At 35.4% G+C, this 21,233-nt stretch overlaps 5 protein-coding genes across 7 annotated transcripts; 3 read left to right on the forward strand and 2 right to left on the reverse strand.

The window, feature by feature from the left end:
• The first annotated feature begins 1,734 nt into the window (after positions 1–1,734).
• Positions 1,735–3,941, forward strand: LOC115709137 (receptor like protein 27). The gene is made up of 2 exons (XM_030637173.2): positions 1,735–3,613; positions 3,726–3,941. Exon 1 carries the CDS (start codon positions 1,842–1,844, stop codon positions 3,588–3,590), a length of 1,749 nt encoding a protein of 582 aa, XP_030493033.2. The 5' UTR covers positions 1,735–1,841; the 3' UTR covers positions 3,591–3,613; positions 3,726–3,941.
• Positions 3,942–4,624: 683 nt separating this feature from the next.
• On the forward strand, positions 4,625–7,795 carry LOC115711367 (receptor like protein 26-like). 3 transcript variants are annotated; one of them, XM_061111407.1, is made up of 3 exons: positions 4,625–5,200; positions 6,635–7,410; positions 7,564–7,795. In XM_061111407.1, exons 1-2 carry the CDS (start codon positions 4,717–4,719, stop codon positions 6,778–6,780), a joined length of 630 nt encoding a protein of 209 aa, XP_060967390.1. In that variant the 5' UTR covers positions 4,625–4,716; the 3' UTR covers positions 6,781–7,410; positions 7,564–7,795. The 3 variants fall into 3 exon arrangements, with proteins under 3 accessions (XP_060967390.1, XP_060967389.1, XP_060967391.1); XM_061111406.1 differs by having other exon boundaries at positions 4,633–7,410; positions 7,564–7,794; XM_061111408.1 differs by lacking the exon at positions 4,625–5,200 and having other exon boundaries at positions 6,793–7,410; positions 7,564–7,790.
• A 1,238-nt stretch (positions 7,796–9,033) lies between these two features.
• Positions 9,034–11,935, forward strand: LOC115709455 (receptor-like protein 33). Its single transcript, XM_061112890.1, has 3 exons — positions 9,034–9,519; positions 9,745–9,795; positions 10,309–11,935. Exons 1-3 carry the CDS (start codon positions 9,045–9,047, stop codon positions 11,709–11,711), a joined length of 1,929 nt encoding a protein of 642 aa, XP_060968873.1. The 5' UTR covers positions 9,034–9,044; the 3' UTR covers positions 11,712–11,935.
• A 2,215-nt stretch (positions 11,936–14,150) lies between these two features.
• On the reverse strand, positions 14,151–16,662 carry LOC115711623 (uncharacterized). The gene is made up of 2 exons (XM_030639999.2): positions 16,375–16,662; positions 14,151–15,949 (listed from the first exon to the last, which is right to left on the reverse strand). The coding sequence occupies exon 2, from the start codon at positions 15,465–15,467 to the stop codon at positions 14,832–14,834; it is 636 nt and encodes a 211-aa protein (XP_030495859.2). The 5' UTR covers positions 15,468–15,949; positions 16,375–16,662; the 3' UTR covers positions 14,151–14,831.
• A 1,079-nt stretch (positions 16,663–17,741) lies between these two features.
• LOC115711388 (NAD(P)H-quinone oxidoreductase subunit T, chloroplastic) lies at positions 17,742–20,042 on the reverse strand. The gene is made up of 3 exons (XM_030639719.2): positions 19,885–20,042; positions 18,892–19,240; positions 17,742–18,308 (listed from the first exon to the last, which is right to left on the reverse strand). The coding sequence occupies exons 2-3, from the start codon at positions 19,203–19,205 to the stop codon at positions 17,882–17,884; spliced, it is 741 nt and encodes a 246-aa protein (XP_030495579.1). The 5' UTR covers positions 19,206–19,240; positions 19,885–20,042; the 3' UTR covers positions 17,742–17,881.
• Between the last annotated feature and the right edge of the window lie 1,191 nt (positions 20,043–21,233).

The following is a 21,233-nucleotide window of genomic DNA, read 5'->3' on the forward strand; positions in this document are numbered from 1 at the left end:
TCGCGATCGGCGCGATAGGCGGGTTGGCAACTGCGTTGACACCCTGATCGCCCATATGGGGGTCATGGAGTGTCTCCGTGTTGCGCGGGCCGCGGGAGCGCGCCCTAAAGACAGCATTGAGATGATCACGCAGATCACCTCGGTGTACACGGTAGCGTCCTCCCTGCTGTGTTTGCACAGAGCCGGACCTCGTATATCTGCTTGGAGTGCGGTTATGCGAGGATGAAGAGGCTGATTCCGCGTCGTTATCTCGAAGATGACGACTGCGAGGATTGCGGCGCTCGGGATCCTCGTCGGTTCGCGTGCTCTGGTTAGGCACCCTTGCATATTGATCTCTCGACGTCGGGTGATTCAAATCCAAGATTTCAGGATCAGTTCTTCGCTCCCTGCGTACACGGTTAGTTTGACGTCGAGAAACTGTTACCTGAGGGTTTTCATTATGAACGGCAGGGACCCGAGGAGGGTGTCGAGCGCGACTCTGTCCGTCTACCTCGGCTTGTAGTGCTCGCAGTTGATCCTGGATTGCAGCGTATTGATCAGTCGTGAGCTGGACCATTCCTTCGGACACGACCGCCGGGGTGACAGGGGGAAAGTGCATGGTTGCCGGCGGTGTGGATGTGCCTCCAGCTTGAGGACCAGTTGTTTCTGGAAACAGGTTGAGTGGTCTGATGTTGCTCCTTCCTACCCCGCCGTTGATGACGTCTACAGGCGGCACTCCGGTTCCAGGCAATGGTACGTTCATCGTTCCAATGTTGATGGATTCATTGTTAGCTCTGTTAGCGTGATTTCCAGCCATGTTGAGTAATGTTCTTTGAGGTAAATAAAATCTTACAATCGAATTCCCACAGACGGCGCCAAATGTTGTTACTAGAATTTCACAACACCAAGAAGTGTAATTTAGCTGGTAAAAGATAGAATTGTTTGGGAGATGATAAATGCGAGTATTCAACCTAAAACGGCGAGTACTCCAATAGGAATGCAATAACAGACAATAAAGCTGGAAAAAATACAGAAGACAATGAAATATAGTGGTTCAGTCAGATTTTGTTCTGCTTAGTCCACTGTAGCAAGGGATTCGTAGGTGCATTTTCATGGTGGATCACCCCTTTATATACAAAGCAGGTGCCCAATCGGTTACATGAGGATCACATTTATTGTTAATCCATTATTTACACATTGAATTGCCATGATTAAACTCAGACAACGTTAACATTAATAAATATATGACAGTTACTGAACTCATCAACGTATGCGTCCTTCGCATCTGCGAGTTGACCGTTCGTGTTCCGTCTGTTGAGTTCGTAGGGTCGCACGTACGTTTGGAACGTCTGCGTCCTTAGGTGATCGCTCGATACGGACGTCGCATGCTGAAGTTGGTAGCATCTGGACATGCGAACTTACACTGGTCCGTTAGGGCTATTGGGTCATTGGGACCAAAACTGCATCATAGGGCATTGGCCTCTATACTTGCCGCGGAGGTATAGAGGGAGGTACTCGCACATGTTCTGACATATGCGAGCTGGGTCTACCCTGTATGATGAGGATTACAGTTATGCGGTATGAATTAAGTCGCATCCACGATACCTCGCTGGTTTTACCCTGGGCGAGGTCTAAACTTCGAGAAGTCTCCCCTGGACATTTCAGCCTTCACTGGAAGTCTGGATACACGTGTCCTTCAAAGAGGGGTCTGGTCTCGAGTTTCTAAGTGAGAGAAATCTCACTATAACAATATCCCATCTTCTATTCAAAATCTCACACTACTTTCCCATTTACTAATATCAAGAAATCAAATTTCTGGGCCCATCCCTTCATGGTTTGGAAATCTTACTAAACTAACACTAATGAATGTTAATTTAAACAATTTAATAGGCTCAATTCCATCATCATTGTCCAAACTCAAAGATCTTCAATTACTCGATCTCTCAGCAAATAGTTTAAGTGGGGCATTTGAGTTAGATGCTTTTCTTAAAATGAGAAATATGGTTGTCATTGATCTAGGCTACAATAACATTTCGTTACTTGTAGAAGAAAGAAAATTTGATCCTAACACCACAATTTCAAATTTAAATTTTCTATCCTTAGCTTCATGCAATCTGAGCAAGTTTCCAAAATTTATTGCTCATCAAACTAATCTTGAATTGTTGGACCTTTCTCATAACCAAATATATGGCCAGATTCCCAAAGATTTGATGAATTCAAGTCTTCAAAGCTTGGAGGTCATAGATTTATCCAACAACTTGATTACAGGGTTTCAAAACCACACATCCATCCTACCCTGGTCAAATTTGCGAGCGTTCTATATGCAATATAACTTGTTGCAAGGACAACTACCGATTCCACCATCATCGGCCATACATTATGATGTCTCTAACAATATTCTGAGTGGTGAAATTCCCTCATCCATATGCAATTTGAGCTCAATTTTAGTTCTTGATTTGTCAAATAATAACTTCAGTGGAGAATTTCCACTTTGTTCAAGCAGTATGATTAGTGACACAATGTTAGTTTTGAATTTGAGAAACAACTCTTTTCGCGGCACTATTCCTTTTCAATGTCAGCAAGAAAGTGAGTTGAGAATGGTAGATTTCAGTCACAATCAATTTCAAGGGAAACTTCAACGACCAGTGATGGCTTGTATGAATCTTGAGTACCTTGATTTCTCTTTCAATAAACTTACTGATGTGTTCCCCACTTGGTTGGGGAGTTTTCCTCAGTTAAAAGTTGTTTTGATTAGAGAAAACAAATTTCATGGAGTTATAGAGAAACCTCAAAACACTGCAAGTGAGTTTCCCATGCTACAAATTATTGATATGTCTCACAATTATTTCACAGGGGCATTGCCTTCCGAATATATGTCATTTTGGTATGCAATGAAAGATTTCAAGATAACCAATTTGACATATATGAAAGCAATGGAAAATCTCACCCTTAACACGAATGCTATTGCTCCTCGAGAACTTGGGGAGTATGATTATTCAACAACATTTGTGCTAAAAAGTGTGGCAACACACTACGGGAAGATCCCAATAAACCTAGCTGTCATTGACCTATCGAGCAACAATTTTAGTGGTAAGATTCCTGAAATAATTGGAAGTCTCAAGGCTCTTTACTCACTCAACCTCTCAAACAATGCGCTCACTGGTCATATTCCTCCATTGTTGGGGACATTAAGAGAGCTAGAATCAATAGACCTTTCTCAAAACAAACTATCAGGAGAGATTCCTCCTCAACTAGTAGAATTGAAATTCCTCCAAAAGTTTGATGTCTCTTATAACAATCTCACTGGTGTTATACCGCGAGGGAACCAATTCAATACATTCGAGAACAACTCATTTGAGGGTAACCAAGGACTGTGTGGAGAACCACTGTCGAAGAAATGTGAAGTCTGGTTGCTCCCACCATTTGCTTCAAATGAAGATGATGATTCTGATTATGCGATTGAACTGGATTGGAAATTCATCTTGGCGGGACTTGTGAGTGGTCTTGTTTTAGGAGTCTCTCTTGGGGAGATGGTGATCCCAAGGACGCGGCTAGCTTGGTTGGTTTACATCTCTGGGACAAAATTGAGGGAGATGATTATCAGAAACTGACTGTGCATCTGCCATAGTTGCTGGTAAGTGATAGCTTGTTCCCATGTTAATTCTTCTACTACATAAGTAGGTGCAATTGAAATTGGTGGTGTTTTTCAATTTGAATTAATATTTTCTAGTTGTTATAATTTGCAGTTGTAATTGGGCAAGAGGTAATTGACTTCCAACTTGGATGGAGGGTCATGATTGTGGTGAGGACAATAAATGTTTATATCAAAGCCCTCTTCTTGTTGTTTACAAAAATAAATATGAATTAATAGAGAATTCTAGTAGAAGAATGAAAGAAAAACTAAGTTTTGCTTGTTTTCACTATATTGTTTCAGTGGTATTTGGTCCAATTGTTTTGTTTGCTAGTGAAACAAACAAGATCTTATGGTTTATAGTAATAGAGACACAGGGATATAGGAGAGAGAGAAACAGATTTTTTTTACAGGCAAAGAGGAAATATGAAGGTAGTTTTATGAAAAAGAAAATTAAAATTAGAAAAATAAATAAATAAATAAAGTTGATGAGAGGGTTGCTTTAGTGAGTAGTGTGTCTAAGAGTTGTCACATCTCACGTTCAATCAATCACTCTAATAAAACAAAAAAAAATTAAAATTTGATGTGGGGAGACACAACTACTCATTATTTCCTATTTTATTATTATTATTATTATTATTATAAAATGATGAAAACATAAATATGACAACAATGCATAATACATATTTTATATAAGACTACAAAGAATAAATTTTTTAGAAAAACAGTATAAACATGTCAAAATAAGAATAAAAGACATTGTAAAAATAATTGACACTGTAGAAGAAAAAAAACAGTATAAAAGTAATAATAAGCGTGTCACAGTAGAAAAGTAATAAAATAAAAAAAGTTAGTAATGTATGTAAATTTCCCTATTTAATAATATTCAACTACTTGACTCAATTCCAGCTACTTTTACACATCAAATAATTGAATAATACATAGAGACATTATTAATAATAGTCAAGTATTTGAGGTATGCCACAAATGTACACATCAAATTGAATAAATGGAGATAACATCATCTATACATTTCTGCCTAGCTATAAAATGGAGATAACATATCTCTACGTTCAAATATATCACACATATATAATTAACTATATATGGCTCTTATTTCATCATTACTTGTGATGCTTTTCAAACTTGTTGTACTGTTTCATCCTCTCCTACTACTCTCTAATCATCATCCTTTTGTTAACTCTGTGCAGCCTTTTTGCCATGATAAAGAGAGGAGTGCTTTGATCCACTTCAACCAAAGCTTTAAAATAGATTGCCAACCTAGAGTCAATATCAATCATCAATCTGTTCCTATCTATCCAAAGACATCAACTTGGGGATCAAACGGTACCAATTGTTGTGCATGGGATGGTGTTGAATGTAACTTGGTGACCGGTCATGTCACTGGTCTTAACCTTAAGGGTTCTTGTCTCCATGGCACTGTCCACTCCAACAACACTCTATTTCACCTTGTTCATCTTCAAAAGCTTCATCTTGGCTATAATAACTTTACTTTCTCTCCAATTCCCACAACCGTAGCAATATTTTCAGAGTTGACATTTCTTCATTTGGGTTATTCTTTCTTCCAAGGTGAGATTCCATCAGAAGTTTCAGTTTTGTCTAAGTTGTCTTACCTTTCCATGTCAAGTAACGTTGATGATAATGATCAACCACTTTCGAGTTTGAAACTTGAAAAAATAAATCTTGGAAGCCTGGCAAAAAACTTAACTACCTTGACCACTCTTGTACTAAATTATGTGGATATGAGGTATGAACTAGGTGATTCTTTAGCAAACTTGTCTTCTTCTTTGACAGTACTTCAGCTATGGGATTGTGGTTTGTATGGGCCTATTCCATCTTCAATAGGTATATTAAACCAACTTAACTTTATTAATCTCAACTATAATAGTTTTGCCGGTTACATCCCATCTTTTTTTCAAAACCTCACCCTACTTTCCACTATATCATTACGACTCAATCAAATCTCTGGGCCCATTCCTTCGTGGTTTGGAAATCTTACTGAATTAAAATCTATGGACATATCTTCAAACAATTTGACTGGTTTAGTTCCACCATCATTGTCCAATCTCAAAAATCTTGAATATCTCCATCTCTCAAAGAATAGTTTAAGTGGCACATTGAAGTTTGATTCTTTCCTCAAACTGAAAAATCTTTATGCTGTAGATCTAGGCTATAATATGATTTCATTATTACTCAATGACGAAAGAAAAAGAGAGCTTAATACCACACTTCCAAAGCTTGAGTTGCTAGACTTGGCTTCTTGTAACTTGAGCAGATTTCCTGATTTTATTGTTCATCAAAATAATCTTGCATGTCTAGACCTTTCTGATAACAATATATATGGCCCAATTCCAAAAGATCTGATGAACTCAAGTCTTCAAAGCTTGGAAGCGATGGCTTTATCGTACAACTGGATAACAGGGTTTCAAAACTACACAACTATACCTTGGTCTAATTTGCGTGTTTTCGAAATGCAATCTAACTTGTTGCAAGGACAACTTCTGATTCCACCATCATCTATTATACATTATGATGTCTCTAACAATATTCTAAGCGGTCAAATTCCCTCATCGATATGCAATTTGAGTTCTATTTTGGTTCTTGAGTTATCAAATAATAACTTCAGCGGAGAATTTCCACTTTGTTGGGGCAGTGGGATTAGTGAGTCCATCTTAGTTTTAAATTTGAGAAACAACTCTTTTCACGGCACTATTCCTCTTCAATGTCAGCTGGAAAGTAAGTTAAGAATGGTAGATTTCAGTCACAATCACTTTCAAGGGAAACTTCAACCACCATTCACTATTTGTATGGATCTTGAGTATCTTGATTTCTCTTTCAATCAACTCAGTGATGTGTTCCCCACTTGGTTGGGGAGTTTTCCTCAATTAAGAGTTGTTTTGATGAGAGAAAACAAATTTCATGGAGTTATAGGGAATCCTCAAAATACTACGAGTGAGTTTGCAATGTTACAAATTATTGATCTGTCTCACAATTATTTCACAGGGGCAATTCCTTTTGAATATATGTTCTCTTGGAATTCTATGAAAGCTTTCAAGATGAGCAATTTGACATATATGAAGGCACGGGAAACTCTCACCTATAATAACTCATATGCTATTGGTCTAGCAGTCACTAGTCACTGGCTATGATTATTCAACCACAATTGTGATGAAAAGTGTGGCAACACATTATGGGAAGATTCCAATAAACCTAGCCGTCATTGACCTATCGAGCAACAACTTTAGTGGTGAGATTCCTGAAATCATTGGAAGTCTCAAGGCTCTTTACTCACTCAACCTCTCAAACAATTTGCTCATCGGACGCATTCCACCATCATTGGGGACACTAACAGAGCTGGAATCATTAGATCTTTCTCAAAACCAGCTGTCGGGAGAAATTCCTCGACAACTAACTGATCTAAAATTCCTCCAGAAGTTTGATGTCTCTTATAACAATCTCACAGGTCTTATACCTCAAGAAAACCAATTCCATACGTTTGAGAACAACTCTTTTGAGGGTAATCAAGGATTGTGCGGAGAACCACTGTCGAAGAAATGCGAAGACCCACTATCCTCTTTCGATAAAAATGAAGATTCTTATTCTGGGATTGAACTGGATTGGAAATTCATTTTGGCGGGACTTGTGAGCGGGCTTGTTATTGAAGTCTCTCTTGGTGAGATGTTGATCCCAAGGACACGACTGGCGTGGTTTGTTTATATCTCTAGAACAAGATTAAGGGATATGATCATGAACTGAGCGTGTATCTGCAATAATTGTTGGTAAGAGTAGTTTGTCTCTACGTTATTTCTTACACTACATTAATTAGTATGCAATCAAAATTGGTGTCGTATTAAATTTGAAAGAATATTTCCTATGTTTTATTTTAAGATTATGTTATGATAAAAATGTATAATTGCAATTGTAATATGCAGTATTACGCAAGAGGGTGGCTTCAAATTGGGGTGGCGTGCTGTGATTTTGATGAAGACAATCATATCAAATATAGAAGCCTCTTGTGGAGTGTGATTTGGTCCATTTGTTTTGTTTACTTAGATATGGATATATTCTAGGTTTCCTTAATTATAGTTTTTATTTGTGTTTCTTAATTGTTTTCTACTTCTTTAATATAAGAATGGCTTAAAAACTTTTCAAACTACATGTGTTTTTATCAATTTCTGTCTTGATTTGCATGTATTAAAAACAGTTGGACTCTGAACACATACATATTATCATATTGAGTGATAAATTTTCTGTCTTGGTTAATCTTTTGAAATTATAATAGAATTCGTAAGACTTTAATTGATAAGACTTGTCTCAAAATAAGCCAAGAATAAGCATGGTTATTAGGCATGAGACTCATGGTGCTTAGTACTATCACAAAATATTGTCCTATGATTGATTATCAATTTTTAGTAATACTTATTAAAATTATATAAGTGGAACGTAATATTAAATTGTATTTAATAGTGATGATACCTTACAAGAATGCTAGAATAATTTATTAATAGAAATAAAAGATAATATTGTACTAGCAAGTGTAAGTTATTTTGTGCTCTTAATTAATTTTTATTTTAGTCCTTGGATGCATGAGGATTAGAAGTTGAGGGTTTAAATTAGAGGAAGATAAAGACTGAAAATATGTCACTACAAAAAAAAAATATTCAGTGACAACAAAAAATTACTTATGACTAAATATTTAGATACAAATTGTTACTAATATAGTTTTAGTCACCACAAGTATTATGACTAAAAATATATTTAGTTACAACAAATTGTAATTTTTGTGACTAATACCTTAATTAGCTACAGACTTTTTGGTTACAAAATAAAATATTATTTATAATTAATCATAATTTTTTCACTTTTAATCACATGTTTTGTTGTGACTAAAAGTGAGATTTTTTTTATAGTGTATTCATGAATCCAATAATATTTTCTATGCAATTAAAATACAATTTAGTTCCAAATTAAAAACTGAAGGGATATTAACAGTTTTATAGCTTTTTTAAAAAAAAAAAAAAAAAAAAAAAATTAGAGATCTAGGTTTGATTTTGGTCATCTTCTTTTAGTTATGAAATAGTTTTGAAAAAGGTAATCACAAATTATATTTCAAGTTGTCCAATTTTCCATGCACGTGTATATAATCGTTTGGTCACTTTTCCATAGTTTTGGACATATTTAATAATATTCAAACACTTGAGCTCTGCCACTAATGTAATTGTACACATCAAATTGAATAAGACATGCATTAATATTGAAAATAGAGACATATTATTAAATAATAGTCAAGTATTTGAGCTATGCCACTAATGTACACATCAAATTAAACAAATGGAGAAAACATTACATTTCTGCCTTTAAATGTTGATAACATATCTCTACGTTCCAATATATATATCACTTATACTAAGTTATGTCATCATTAGTTGCGATGCTTTTCAAACTTGTTTTGCTGTTTCATCCTCTCCTACTACTCTCAAATCATCATCCTTTTGTTAATTCTGTGCAACCTTTTTGCCAAGATGAAGAGAGGAGTGCTTTGATCCACTTCAACCAAAGCTTTAAAATACAATGCCATCCTAGAGTTGATACAAATGGTCTCTCTGTCCTTGTCTATCCAAAGACATCAACGTGGGGATCAAACGGTACCAGTTGCTGCGGATGGGATGGTGTTGAATGTGACTTGGTGACTGGTCATGTCACTGGTCTTAACCTCAGTGGTTCTTGCCTCTACGGCTCTATCCACTCCAACAACACTCTCTTTCACCTTGTTCATCTTCAAAAGCTTCATCTTGGCTATAATAACTTCACTTTCTCTTCAATTCCCACAACCATAGCAATATTTTCAGAGTTGACATTTCTTCACTTGGGTTATTCTTTCTTCCAAGGTGAGATTCCATCTGAACTTTCACTTTTGTCTAAGTTGTCTTACCTTTATTTGTCAGGCAATGTTGATGGTAACAATCAACCACTTTCGAGTTTGAAACTTGAAAAAATAAATCTTAGAAGCCTGGCAAAAAACTTAACTACATTGAGTACTCTTGTACTAAATTATGTGGAGATGAGGTATGAACTAGGGGATTCTTTAGCAAACTTGTCTTCTTCTTTGACAGAGCTTCAGCTACTGGGTTGTGGTTTGTATGGGCCTATTCCATCTTCAATAGGTAAATTAAGCCAACTTAACTTTATTAATCTCCACTATAATAGTTTTGTCGGTTACATCCCATCTTTTTTCCAAAACCTCACCCTACTTTCCACTGTATCATTAAGAAACAATCAAATTTATGGGCCCATTCCTTCGTGGTTTGGAAATCTTACTGAATTAAAAATAATTGTTTTATCTTCAAACAATTTGACTGGTTCAGTTCCACCATTATTGTCCAATCTCAAAAATCTTGAATTTCTCAGTCTCTCAAAGAATAGTTTAAGTGGCACATTGAAGTTTGATTCTTTCCTCAAACTGAAAAATCTCAATGGTCTAGGTCTAGGCTACAATATGATTTCATTATTACTCAATGAAGAAAGAAAAAGAGAGCTTAACACCACACTTCCAAAGCTTGAGTTTCTAACATTGGCTTCTTGTAACTTGAGCAGATTTCCTGATTTTATTGTTCATCAAAATAATCTTATATTTCTGGACCTTTCTTATAACAATATACATGGCCAAATTCCTAAAGATTTTATGAACTCAAGTCTTCAAAGCATGACAAAGATAGATCTATCCAACAACTTGATAACGGGGTTTCATAACTACACAACCGTTCTGCCTTGGTCCAATTTGCTTAGTTTCCACATGCAATCTAACTTGTTGCAAGGACAGCTTCCGATTCCACCATCATCTATCATACATTATGATGTCTCTAACAATATTCTAAGTGGTCGAATTCCCTCATCAATATGCAATTTGAATTCTATTTCGATTCTTGAGTTGTCAAATAATAACTTGAGCGGAGAATTTCCACTTTGTTCAGCCGGTGGGATTAGTGACTCCATGTTAGTTTTGAATTTGAGAAACAACTCTTTTCACGGCATCATTCCTCTTCAATGTCAACATAAAAGCGAGTTGAGAATGGTAGATTTCAGTCACAATCATTTTCAAGGAAAACTTCGACAACCATTCACTACTTGTATGAATCTTGAGTATGTTGATTTCTCATTCAATCAACTCAGTGATGAGTTTCCCACCTGGTTGGGGAGTTTCCCTCGATTAAAAGTTATTTTGATAAGGGCAAACAAATTTTATGGAGTTATAGGAAAATCTCAAAACACTTCGAGTGAGTTTCCAATGCTACAAATCATTGATATGTCTAACAATTATTTCAAGGGGGCATTGCCTTCCGAATATATGTTATCTTGGAATGCAATGAAAAGTTTCAAGATGAGTAATTTGACATACATGAAAGCACTAAGCATTATAGACTATTACACAGATGTTATTTATGATGAAATCGAGGAGTATGATTATTCAACAACATTTGTGATGAAAAGTGTGGCTACAAACTACGGGAAAATTCCAATAAACCTGGCCATTATTGACCTATCGAGCAACAATTTCAGTGGTCAGATTCCTAAAATCATTGGAAGCCTCAAGGCTCTATACTCACTCAACCTCTCAAACAATGCGCTCACCGGACACATTCCACCATCGTTGGGGACACTAACAGAGTTGGAGTCGTTAGACCTTTCTCAAAACCACCTATCAGGAGAGATTCCTGGAGAACTAACTAATCTAAAATTTCTCCAAAAGTTTGATGTATCGCATAACAATCTCACTGGTCTTATACCTCAAGAGAACCAATTTTATACTTTTGAGAACAACTCTTTTGAGGGTAATCAAGGATTGTGCGGAGAACCACTGTCGAAGAAATGCGAAGACTCACTGCTTCCACCATCTGCTTCCAATCAAGATGATGATTCTGATTCCGGGATTGAACTCGATTGGAAATTCATTTTGGCAGGACTTGTGAGTGGGCTTGTTATTGGAGTTTCTATTGGGGAGATGTTGATCCCAAGGACGCGGCTAGCGTGGTTTGTTTACATCTCTAGAACAAGATTGAGGGAGATGATGATTAGAAACTGAGTGAGTATCTACATAGTTGTTTGTAAGGGGTAGTTTGTCTCTGTGTTATTTCTTCTGCTATATGAGTATGTGCAAGTTAAATTAATGTGTTTTTCTTTTGTAAAAATAAATTTATCTTTTATAAATGCAATTGTAATTGGACGAAATGTTGGCTTCAGACTTGGATAGATTGTGATTCTGCTGATGACAATGTCAATATTGCAGCCTCTTTGTTATTTTTTCAAGATTAATTTGGTCAAGAATCTTGCAGAAGGTTGAACACTATGAAGTTTTACTTGTTTTAACTTTCTTTTTTGTGATATTTTTCCCATTTGTTTCATTTCTTAGAGAGTTGTGGTATTATGGGTTCCTTGTTGTTTTCATTTGGATTTTAGTTTTGTACTTCTTATATAAAAGGTAATGGCTTAAGAAGTTTTAAGTTACATGCTTTTTATAAAGTTTCATCTTTGCTTTTCTAATTGCTATACTGCTATATGAGTGTCAATTATTCAAATTCAACAACTCGAGTTCTAACTATTTATAATATTGATAAGGATGATGACTTTGAGAAAAAAGACCAGATTAGTGAACATTTGAATCATGCTCCAAGTAATATCACAACCTATTGTTCTTAGTGCTACAGAGATTTCTTTTTTAATCTCAGGAACATGTCTCACATCCTACAATTCACAGATCTAATTCCAACAATTGAACAGGCTCTATTGTCCCCAAGTCTCACAGACCCACCATCAATTTTCCTGTACTCTAGAAATTGATTCCTATCTGGACAAATATGAAAAGAGCATCCTAAATTTATGACCGAATCAACACTTGAGTAAGTCTTGGAGACAACCATTACATCAGCACTCTCATATCCATCAAATTCACTACCCTCAGACCATATCAGCATTGTCATGTCTCTTATTAAAGTCTTATTTCTTTAATTCAGGACAGTCCCTTTTGAGATGATTTGTTTTGTGACAGATGTAGCATTTTTTTCTTGTATAGACAACCGGAATTAAACTTACCCCCTCTCGATTGTCCATGAGAGTTCCCTCCTGCCTTGTTACCTCTCCTATTTGTTTTGTCTCGTAAAATCAGCAATCCTTCACCAGGATTCTATTCCTTCAGTTCTGATTTCTTTTTCAATACCTTTGACATCAAGGCACTTTGAACGTCTTCTAATGTCAAAGATTCCTTTCCATGCATCATGGTGTCCACAAAATGTTCATAGGACTCCATTGGAAGAGAATTCAACACAGTTATTGCCTGATCTTCATCATCGATTTTTCTGTCAATGTTTTCAAGATCAAGAATTATCTTGTTGAAATCGTCTAAATGATCTTCAACAGATTTATCAAGCATCATCTTAAAAGCATACAGTTTCTGTTTCAAAAATAACATGTTTGCAAGTGATCATGTATAGACTCTCCAGCTTTGTCCATAGCCTAGCAGTTATAGATTCCTTTAAAACCTCCCTCAAAACTTTTTCTCTGAGACTGAGAATGATGGCACTATGTGCTTCGTTAAGAATTTTTGCCTTTTCTTTATCTATTTTGTATTTGATTTTCTCAGCTCCAAGTAATGCATCTTGAATACCCTGTTGTACGAGTAAAGCCCTCATCTTCACCCTCCACGAACTAAAATCATTCTTTCTTGTAAACTTTTCCAAATCAAATTCTGCATTACCCATGATTCCCACTATACGTTCTTCACATTATTTGCAAGAGCTCCTTCTTCATCTTCAAAGCTCAAGAACACATTCAACAGATCACCAAGCTCCAAGAACGTCCCAGCTCTAATACCAAATTGTTGGGAAACAATTAATTCAAATAGAGACTCACACACAATTGTACATTGAACTGCTTTCAATTCTTAGAGCCGGATCGAGAGAGAAATTTAAGAAAGAATGAATAATGCTCTTTATTAGTTTAATCTGAAATGAATACAAGTTGTGTCTCAATGATAAGACTTGCATTTATTTATAGTTGCTCTAAATGGAACAAACCAAATTAACTAACTTCGGGTCAAACACAAAAGACAATTTGACTTATTAACTAACATTTTTCTAACTCTCCTAAGTGAATAAACAGACCACAGCTAACATTTAGAGAGATCATCTTAACTTATAGTTTTAATAAGGTAATCGCAAATTATAATTCAAGTGGACCTATTTTAATGAGGTTATGACACTAGAAAAGATTGTCATTCCATGCCCATTTACATATCATAGTTTGATCTTTTTTCCATAGTTGATAATATTCAACTACTTGACGACCTCTAGCCACTAATGTACACTATCAAATTGAATAACATACATGCATTGAAGGTAAGAGACATTAATAATAACAGTCAAGTAGTTGAATTTAGAGCTATATATATAAATGCCACAAAATGTACACATCAAATTGAATAAATGGAGATATACACACATATGGCTCTTATTTCATCATTAGTTGTGAAGTTTTCAAAACTTTTTGTACTTTCCTTTTACTCTCTCATCATTATCCTTTTGTGAATTCTGTGCAGCCTTTTAGCCGTGGTAAAGAGAGGAATGCTTTGATCCATTTCAACCAAAGCTTTCAAATACATTGCCAGACTAGACATCAACTTGGGGATCTAACGGTACCAATTGCTGCTCATATGGGATGGTGTTGACAACGACGATTTGACTGGTCATGTCATTGGCCTTAACCTAGAGCGTTCTTGTCTCTAGGGCTCTATCCACTCCAACAACACTCTCTTTCACCTTGTTCATCTCCAGACGCTTAATCTTAATTACAATAACTTCAGTTTCTCTCCAAATCCCACTGCCATGGGAATATTTTGGGAGTTGAAATTTCTTCGCTTGAGTTCTTCTTTCTTCCAAGGTTAGATTCCATCTGAAATTTCACTTTTGTCTAAGATGTCTGGCCTTGAGTTGTCAGGTGACTTTGTTGGTAATGATCAACCACTTTTGAGTTTGAAACTTACAAAAATGAATCATGGAAACCCCGCAACGATATACATTGAAAAATCCCTAAAGATCTCATGAACTCAAGTCTTCAAAGCTTGAAAGTGATAGATCTATCCAACAGCTTGATAACAGGCTACCAGCTCAACAGACAGTGCCCGTTCTCAGATGGTGAAGAAGAGTCTTTCTTACCACAAGGAAGTGGGGGGCAGTGGTGGAAAGGGAAGAAAAGGCATTCCGGGAGCAACAACCCAGCTTCTCACAGTTTCGGGTGGACCAAATTGCTGAATGATGGACAGAGGAACTCCATATGAAACAGGTAAGTGAGAGAGAAATTCCTCCAGTGGATGCCCAACAGCAGTGTCAGGAGGACAATGAAAATGACAAACCATTGGGGGAACAAGTGATAATCCCATTCCCATAGTAGGCATAAGGGGAAATGAGAACCCTGGTGGAACATCATCATCGTCATCGGTGGCGGTATTCTGTTTTACATCATGAGCTAGAAAGTGATTTGGTCCACCTGAAAGTGATAGATATGATGAACTCAAGTCTTCTGCAGGTTGATTAATCGTCAGACAGTGTCTGTTCTCAGATGGTGAAGAGTCTTTCTTACAACGAGGAAGTGAAGGCAATGGTGGAAAGGGAAGGAAAGGCATTCCGGGAGCAACAACCCAACTTCCCACAGTTTCAGGTGCACCAAATTGTTGTATGATGGACAGAGGAACTCCATATGAAACAGGTAAGCCAGAGAGAAATTTCTCCTGTGGATGCCCAAAAACTATTGAGGGACCAAGTGATAATCCCATTCCCATAGTAGACATAAGGGGAGATGAGAACCCTGGTGGAACATCATCATCATCATCCGCAGTATTCTGTTTTACATCATGAGCTAGATCAACTTTATCAAGCTGATATTGATCATTTGTACAGCCAGATACAACTTTGTCCTCTGTGCTCGTGCTCGTCTGGGGTAATGAGCTAGACTCCACATTCAGTTCCTTACGTTGAAGAGAACTAGAAGCTGGATTTGTCACTACTGGATACTCCCATGATACCTGATCCCATCGGCTTTTGCGCTTGCTGAGTTCTTGTCGCACTGATAGAGCAAACACTGGGATGTGATGCAGAAGAACCCTCCTGGATGCCTGCACTCACCAAGGTTGAAGCAACAACACAATCAAATGCTACTGAAGGTCTCCGAGCATGGTCGGATTCGGACCAATCATTCTGTGAGACAGTTAATCTGTTGCTGTTTTCGTCCCTGTCCATATGAGCAAGTTTTCTACCTTGTTTTCTAAGCCACCTGTCACGGAAATTCCGTGCAAAAAACATAGTTATAATCAAGAAACATTTGAAAGCATATCACAGTTTAAGATTTTCCAATATACTATATTTGTCCACTCGATTTAGTCTAATCTCAACTCCGAGAGTTTAAAGAGCATAACACAGGTTGATTTAATCTAACTGCTTTAACACTAACTTATCAGAGACTATAAATAAATTACAGTAAGTATATAATCGTAGAAGAAAAAGAAAAACAGAAACCCTAGCAGAGATTTCGAAACATTACAATCGGAACTTAGGAACGAACTGTACATACACTGGGAAGTCGGAAAGAAATAAGAAAAAAAATCATCAAAATCTAATCAAGCATTATATCGACAGGTTCGTTGGAATTACAAAAGTCGGTATTACATGAACCATTTCTAATTCATCAAAGAAACTTACAGAGGTTTTAACTTTTAACGAATTCATCAGTGTAAGCCCCGGCGAGGATCGGGATGGTGACTCGGCGCGTGGGATGATCCATGTGACTGAGCGGATGAGTGTTTAGTGATGCAGTTGGAAGATGAGGCGTTGAGCTTGACGACGCTAGCGCAGGCAGCCATGGCTCCAAATACCCAAACGACGACGAAAGTTGACTGATTGATTATTGGGATGATGAGAAATCCAAGAGACCGATAGAGAGGGAAAAGAGACGAAAATAGGGTTTTTTCTCTGTTTTTTGAATTAGAAAATGGGCTAATTTGTAATTTTGTCCTATTAAATTTTTTTTTTTTGTTCTATACTATGTTCTTTAAATTTTTAAAACCATTAAAAAAAAAAAGGGTAAATACCATTTTTTTTGACCTGTGTTTTTAAAAGTTAAATCGGACTCGTGTTTTGTTAAATGACAAAATGGACCCGTATTTTCTAAAATAGTAAAAATAGGACCATTTCGAATTGATTTTTAAAGTTTAATTATAATTCGATCTAAAAGTCACATGACAAAACTGTTTACATTTTTTGTATCTGTTCGTATTAGGAATTATCTTCAAGTTGGTTGTATTAAAAAAAAAGTTGTCTAAAATTAAGTTCAGGGTCCTATTTTTACCATTTTAGAAAATATAGGGTCTATTTTGTCATTTAACAAAACACAGGGTCCAATCTGTAACTTTTGCAAAACACAGGGTCCAAAATGGTATTTACCCAAAAAAAAATGTAACTATTGAAATTATTAAATTTATTTTTTTTTTTTTTAATTTTACTAATGGAAGTGTGATGTAGATCAAAGTTTAAAAGACACGATTCAGTACGTATCAAATTTCGAAGGATAAATTTAGTAGATATCTAAGTTCGAAGACAAAATTTTGTACATAAACAATTGTCACATTAGTAAAATTAAATAAAATTAAATTAAATTCCTTAAATCTAACAATTTCAATAACTCAAGGATAATTTTTAACCAAGGCAAAATTTAGTACATGCCGAAATTTAGAGGGTAAAAATTCTAATTAACCTTAAAAATTGTTACTATTTTTTTGTCAAAACTTTATTAATTATATTGTCCAATTATAGGGGACGATTTTAAACCGTCGGGAATACTAAATTTTTCTCGACGGTTTTAAATAGTTACTTAATTTTTTTAGCGACGGTGTCCGAAAAAAATCGTTTTTAAGACCGTCGCGAATTCTGATATTTGTAGTAGTGGTCCCAATTTCACACGAACATGCCAGCACCCTAAACGAAATATCGGGTCTCACATATTAATATTTGAATTATACGAAACTCGCTACTACTTAATTGCAATAATAATATGACACGCTCTCTAAGGGTGTTGGGCATCATAACATCTTATAGCAATGCTCATAAAAATGGAGTTCGCGACTCATATTCATATTCATATACATATTAATTATTACTATTCATGTATCAATTGTAATAAATAAGAGTAAGTGAAGTTGTAACAAGTAAGTTATTCATAGGATTCTTTAAAGAAAATGAAATAAATAATAATACAAGCAATGGAAACAAAGAGAATGAAAATATCAATGGTTAGAGCAGTCATTGCCTGATCACTAAGAGCCATGTTCTTTCCACCAAGACGATCAACTACGTCGGGGACAGGTTCGTAGTTGCTCAAATCTTGTTCGTAAGGATCTTCCAACTTCATTCTCAACTTCTCGGCTTGTCGGCTTGCTGCCTCTTGAGCAAGCGTCCAGTCATAGAACCGGCGAGTCTCATCGTTGCTCAGTACATCATACACTTCTCTCAGCCTCAAGAACTTTTCTGATGCGGCTTTTAGAGGAAGAGCGGTTGTGTCTGGATGGTATTCTTTTGATAACCTTCTGTAAGCTCCTTTGATCTCTTCTAAGTCTGCTTCTGATGATACTCCTAAGAATCTGCATAACAGCTAACCCAACCGTCATCACTACGTATAGTTTATAGTACTAAAAATAAGAATTTAAACACTTATTTTTACACATGTATAAAACAAAAACAAAAACAGTGCAACTGTTTGAACTTTATTTTTAACGAATAAATATAATTAATAATTTAAATTTCAGTTGGTCATGGTAAGTACGACCCCCGAGCCCTGGACTCTGGCCCCGACCCATGCCCATGTCAGGCACCGAACCTCAACCACAGACCCCAACCGCGACCCCAACTCTGACTTTACTATATTACAATCTAAGTTTATAAATATCACAATACGGGCTTATATCCCTTTTCTTATGTATTCCATGCTATAGGTTGTATTAAAATTAAGTGTCGTAATAATTAATACAATACAACTTATATTTCAAATATAATAATTTACTAATTTAATACAATACCAAAGACTTATAAGATTTCACACAAGTACTATGTGCAAGCCAATGTTAACAATGAATATTCTCTTAATTTGTATAGCTCTGATTACGTTTCCTTTTTATTCTCTAAACAAAATAGTGAATAGATATGTTTATATGTATGAGAACTCACTGGTAATGGGAATCAGTAGAGTCATTGATTAAATCAGAAAACTTCTCCCCTAAGAGATTCCTCTGCTGATCTTCTGAACTCGTTGATTCCCAAGAAGTACCGGTGGCGCCACCAACCCAACCTTCCTCTTGGTTGTCCCAATGGATTCTAGTGTCAACTCCAGGCGGCGCTCTCCCCCGTTTGTTGGGGCCTTGTGACACTGCGCATACCCGAAAACCAACACGCCCACTTGCTCTCCTTCTTGATGATGTTATTGATCTCCCAAGTGACAAAGAGTATAAAGCTTGAAAAGCACTAGCTGTTGTGGAAGCCATGGACTAGACACAGATTATCTTACAGACACTCTCTGCTGCAGTGGTTCAAAATTTAAACAGAGTAAGCTTTCATTGTATTACTATTCCAAATATTTTACAAGGACATATATATATGCACTACAGTGATGTATGGTATTCAAATAACAATATAACATCTTCATAGTTTAGTTGAGTAGAAAATGAATTGAGTTGTTATAACTTTTCACTCAAAACTTAGATATAAAAACTTAAGTTCAACAAATAAACTTCTCCATATGATAAATCCATACAAACTTATAGCTGTTACAAACAGAGCTTCTATCATCCCCTTCAAAATTTATATACATAAACAGATTATATGGTGTTATTAACAAATCAATCTAATTGTGTTTTGTGTGAACAAATGAAGTATTATACCAAATTGAAATTAGTTCTTTCACACTTATTGAACTAAGCTAAAAAAAACCACACAAAACTCAACATTTTTAAAGTAAATACAGTTGATTGAGGAATTTTATCAAACAGTTCATATGCAAAAACAAAACCCAGAACATAACTAAACCAATTCAATCAAAAAGTTCAAACTTATCATTAATAACATAGAAACACCATCTAATTAAATGAATATTTTTTTCTTTTTTCGTTTATTCAAATAAAAAACACACTTTAAGCAAATATATACAACTGATTTTAGTGATACCTGTGATAATGGCAATGGACCACGCAGTCAAGAGGGCCGCCGGCAAGTGTCCATCTGCTGCAGCCCAAATGTATATAATATATGTGTGTGTGGCTATATGTATCGGAGCAGCACCACCACACAAAATTTGGATATTAAATATTATAATTATGTCTTTATTGTCAAATTATTTATTTAATTTTTTATTTTAACGTATTTTGTTATTATTTTTTTAAAAAAATAATTTGTGATTTAAATATTTAAATTTAGTTAAATTTAATTTTTGATAGTAAAGATGATTGTCTCAAGCCTGAGAGAGGCTTAAGGAAAAAATTGAAACGAAACTTTTTTTCATATTTAAATTTGATAGAATATGAGTTCGATATTTAATTAATTAAGGACGTTTATAATTACTGTAATAATAAATATTTAGTCAATAATTTAAATTATTTATACCGCATAATTTTATATAATATATTAATATTAATTACTCTAAAAAATTTATATTATTATTATTAGAGCGAAATGCTAAAGGGCACTAGTGGTGCCTAGCACCCTCTTATGTGTCAATAATCGATATTAGTCCAATTAAGTATCGGGTCCCATATAATTTAATATAATAGTTTTTAGGGAGTATCGCTAGTCAATCGCAACGCGACATGTCGAGAAGGTGTTAGGCACCACTGGTGCCTAATAGAAATGCTAAAGGGCACCAGTGGTGCCTAGCACCCTCCTATGTGTCAATATCACTATTGGTCCAACTAAGTATCGGATCTCATATAATTTAATATACTAGCTTTTAAGGAGTATCGCTAGCCAATCATAACGTGACATGTCGAGAAGATGGTAGACACCACGGGTGCCTAATAGCAATGCTCCGATTTATTGTATATTATATGTTTCTTTACTAATATTTATATATGGTTGTCCGTGTTGTCTAGTATTTATATATAAAAAATTTTTGAATTTTAAAAAGATAAAAGATTACCCTTTAACAATGGTAATTTAGTTAAATTTTAGCATTTCAATTACATTTTCTAGTTATGTAAATAAAATAACATAATTATGATTTATTTTTAGATAATTTAATAAATAACATAATAAAATATTATCTTCGATTATTTTATATTTTAAACTTATTTATTTTTTATTAAATATTATGATTCTAGATACCGTATAAATATAGTAAACGTGTCGCTTAAGTTAAAAAGAAACTAACTATGAAATTGAAAGGTTAAAAAACTAAGAAAATGTAAAGTTACATATGAACCGGTCAATATTATTCCCCCAATCCCACATCTCTTTGACATCCATCTTAATTAGGTCTAATCCCATCCATTCATCCATTATCATAGTGGTAGTGGTTAGTT

This window comes from Cannabis sativa, chromosome 3, assembly GCF_029168945.1.
Source record: "Cannabis sativa cultivar Pink pepper isolate KNU-18-1 chromosome 3, ASM2916894v1, whole genome shotgun sequence".
NCBI lineage: Eukaryota > Viridiplantae > Streptophyta > Magnoliopsida > Rosales > Cannabaceae > Cannabis > Cannabis sativa.

Bases quoted from the DNA above. Each gene is read 5' to 3' on its own strand.
- LOC115709137 (XM_030637173.2), top strand. From the start codon at position 1,842: ATGAATGTTAATTTAAACAATTTAATAGGCTCAATTCCATCATCATTG.
- LOC115711367 (XM_061111406.1), top strand. From the start codon at position 4,717: ATGGCTCTTATTTCATCATTACTTGTGATGCTTTTCAAACTTGTTGTA.
- LOC115709455 (XM_061112890.1), top strand. From the start codon at position 9,045: ATGTCATCATTAGTTGCGATGCTTTTCAAACTTGTTTTGCTGTTTCAT. The intron at 9,520-9,744 runs GTGAGATTCCAT...CTTCTTTGACAG, and splicing joins GGGTTATTCTTTCTTCCAAG to AGCTTCAGCTACTGGGTTGT. The intron at 9,796-10,308 runs GTAAATTAAGCC...AAATTCCTAAAG, and splicing joins GCCTATTCCATCTTCAATAG to ATTTTATGAACTCAAGTCTT.
- LOC115711623 (XM_030639999.2), bottom strand. From the start codon at position 15,467: ATGTCTACTATGGGAATGGGATTATCACTTGGTCCCTCAATAGTTTTT.
- LOC115711388 (XM_030639719.2), bottom strand. From the start codon at position 19,205: ATGGCTTCCACAACAGCTAGTGCTTTTCAAGCTTTATACTCTTTGTCA. The intron at 18,309-18,891 runs GTGAGTTCTCAT...GCTGTTATGCAG, and splicing joins TCTACTGATTCCCATTACCA to ATTCTTAGGAGTATCATCAG.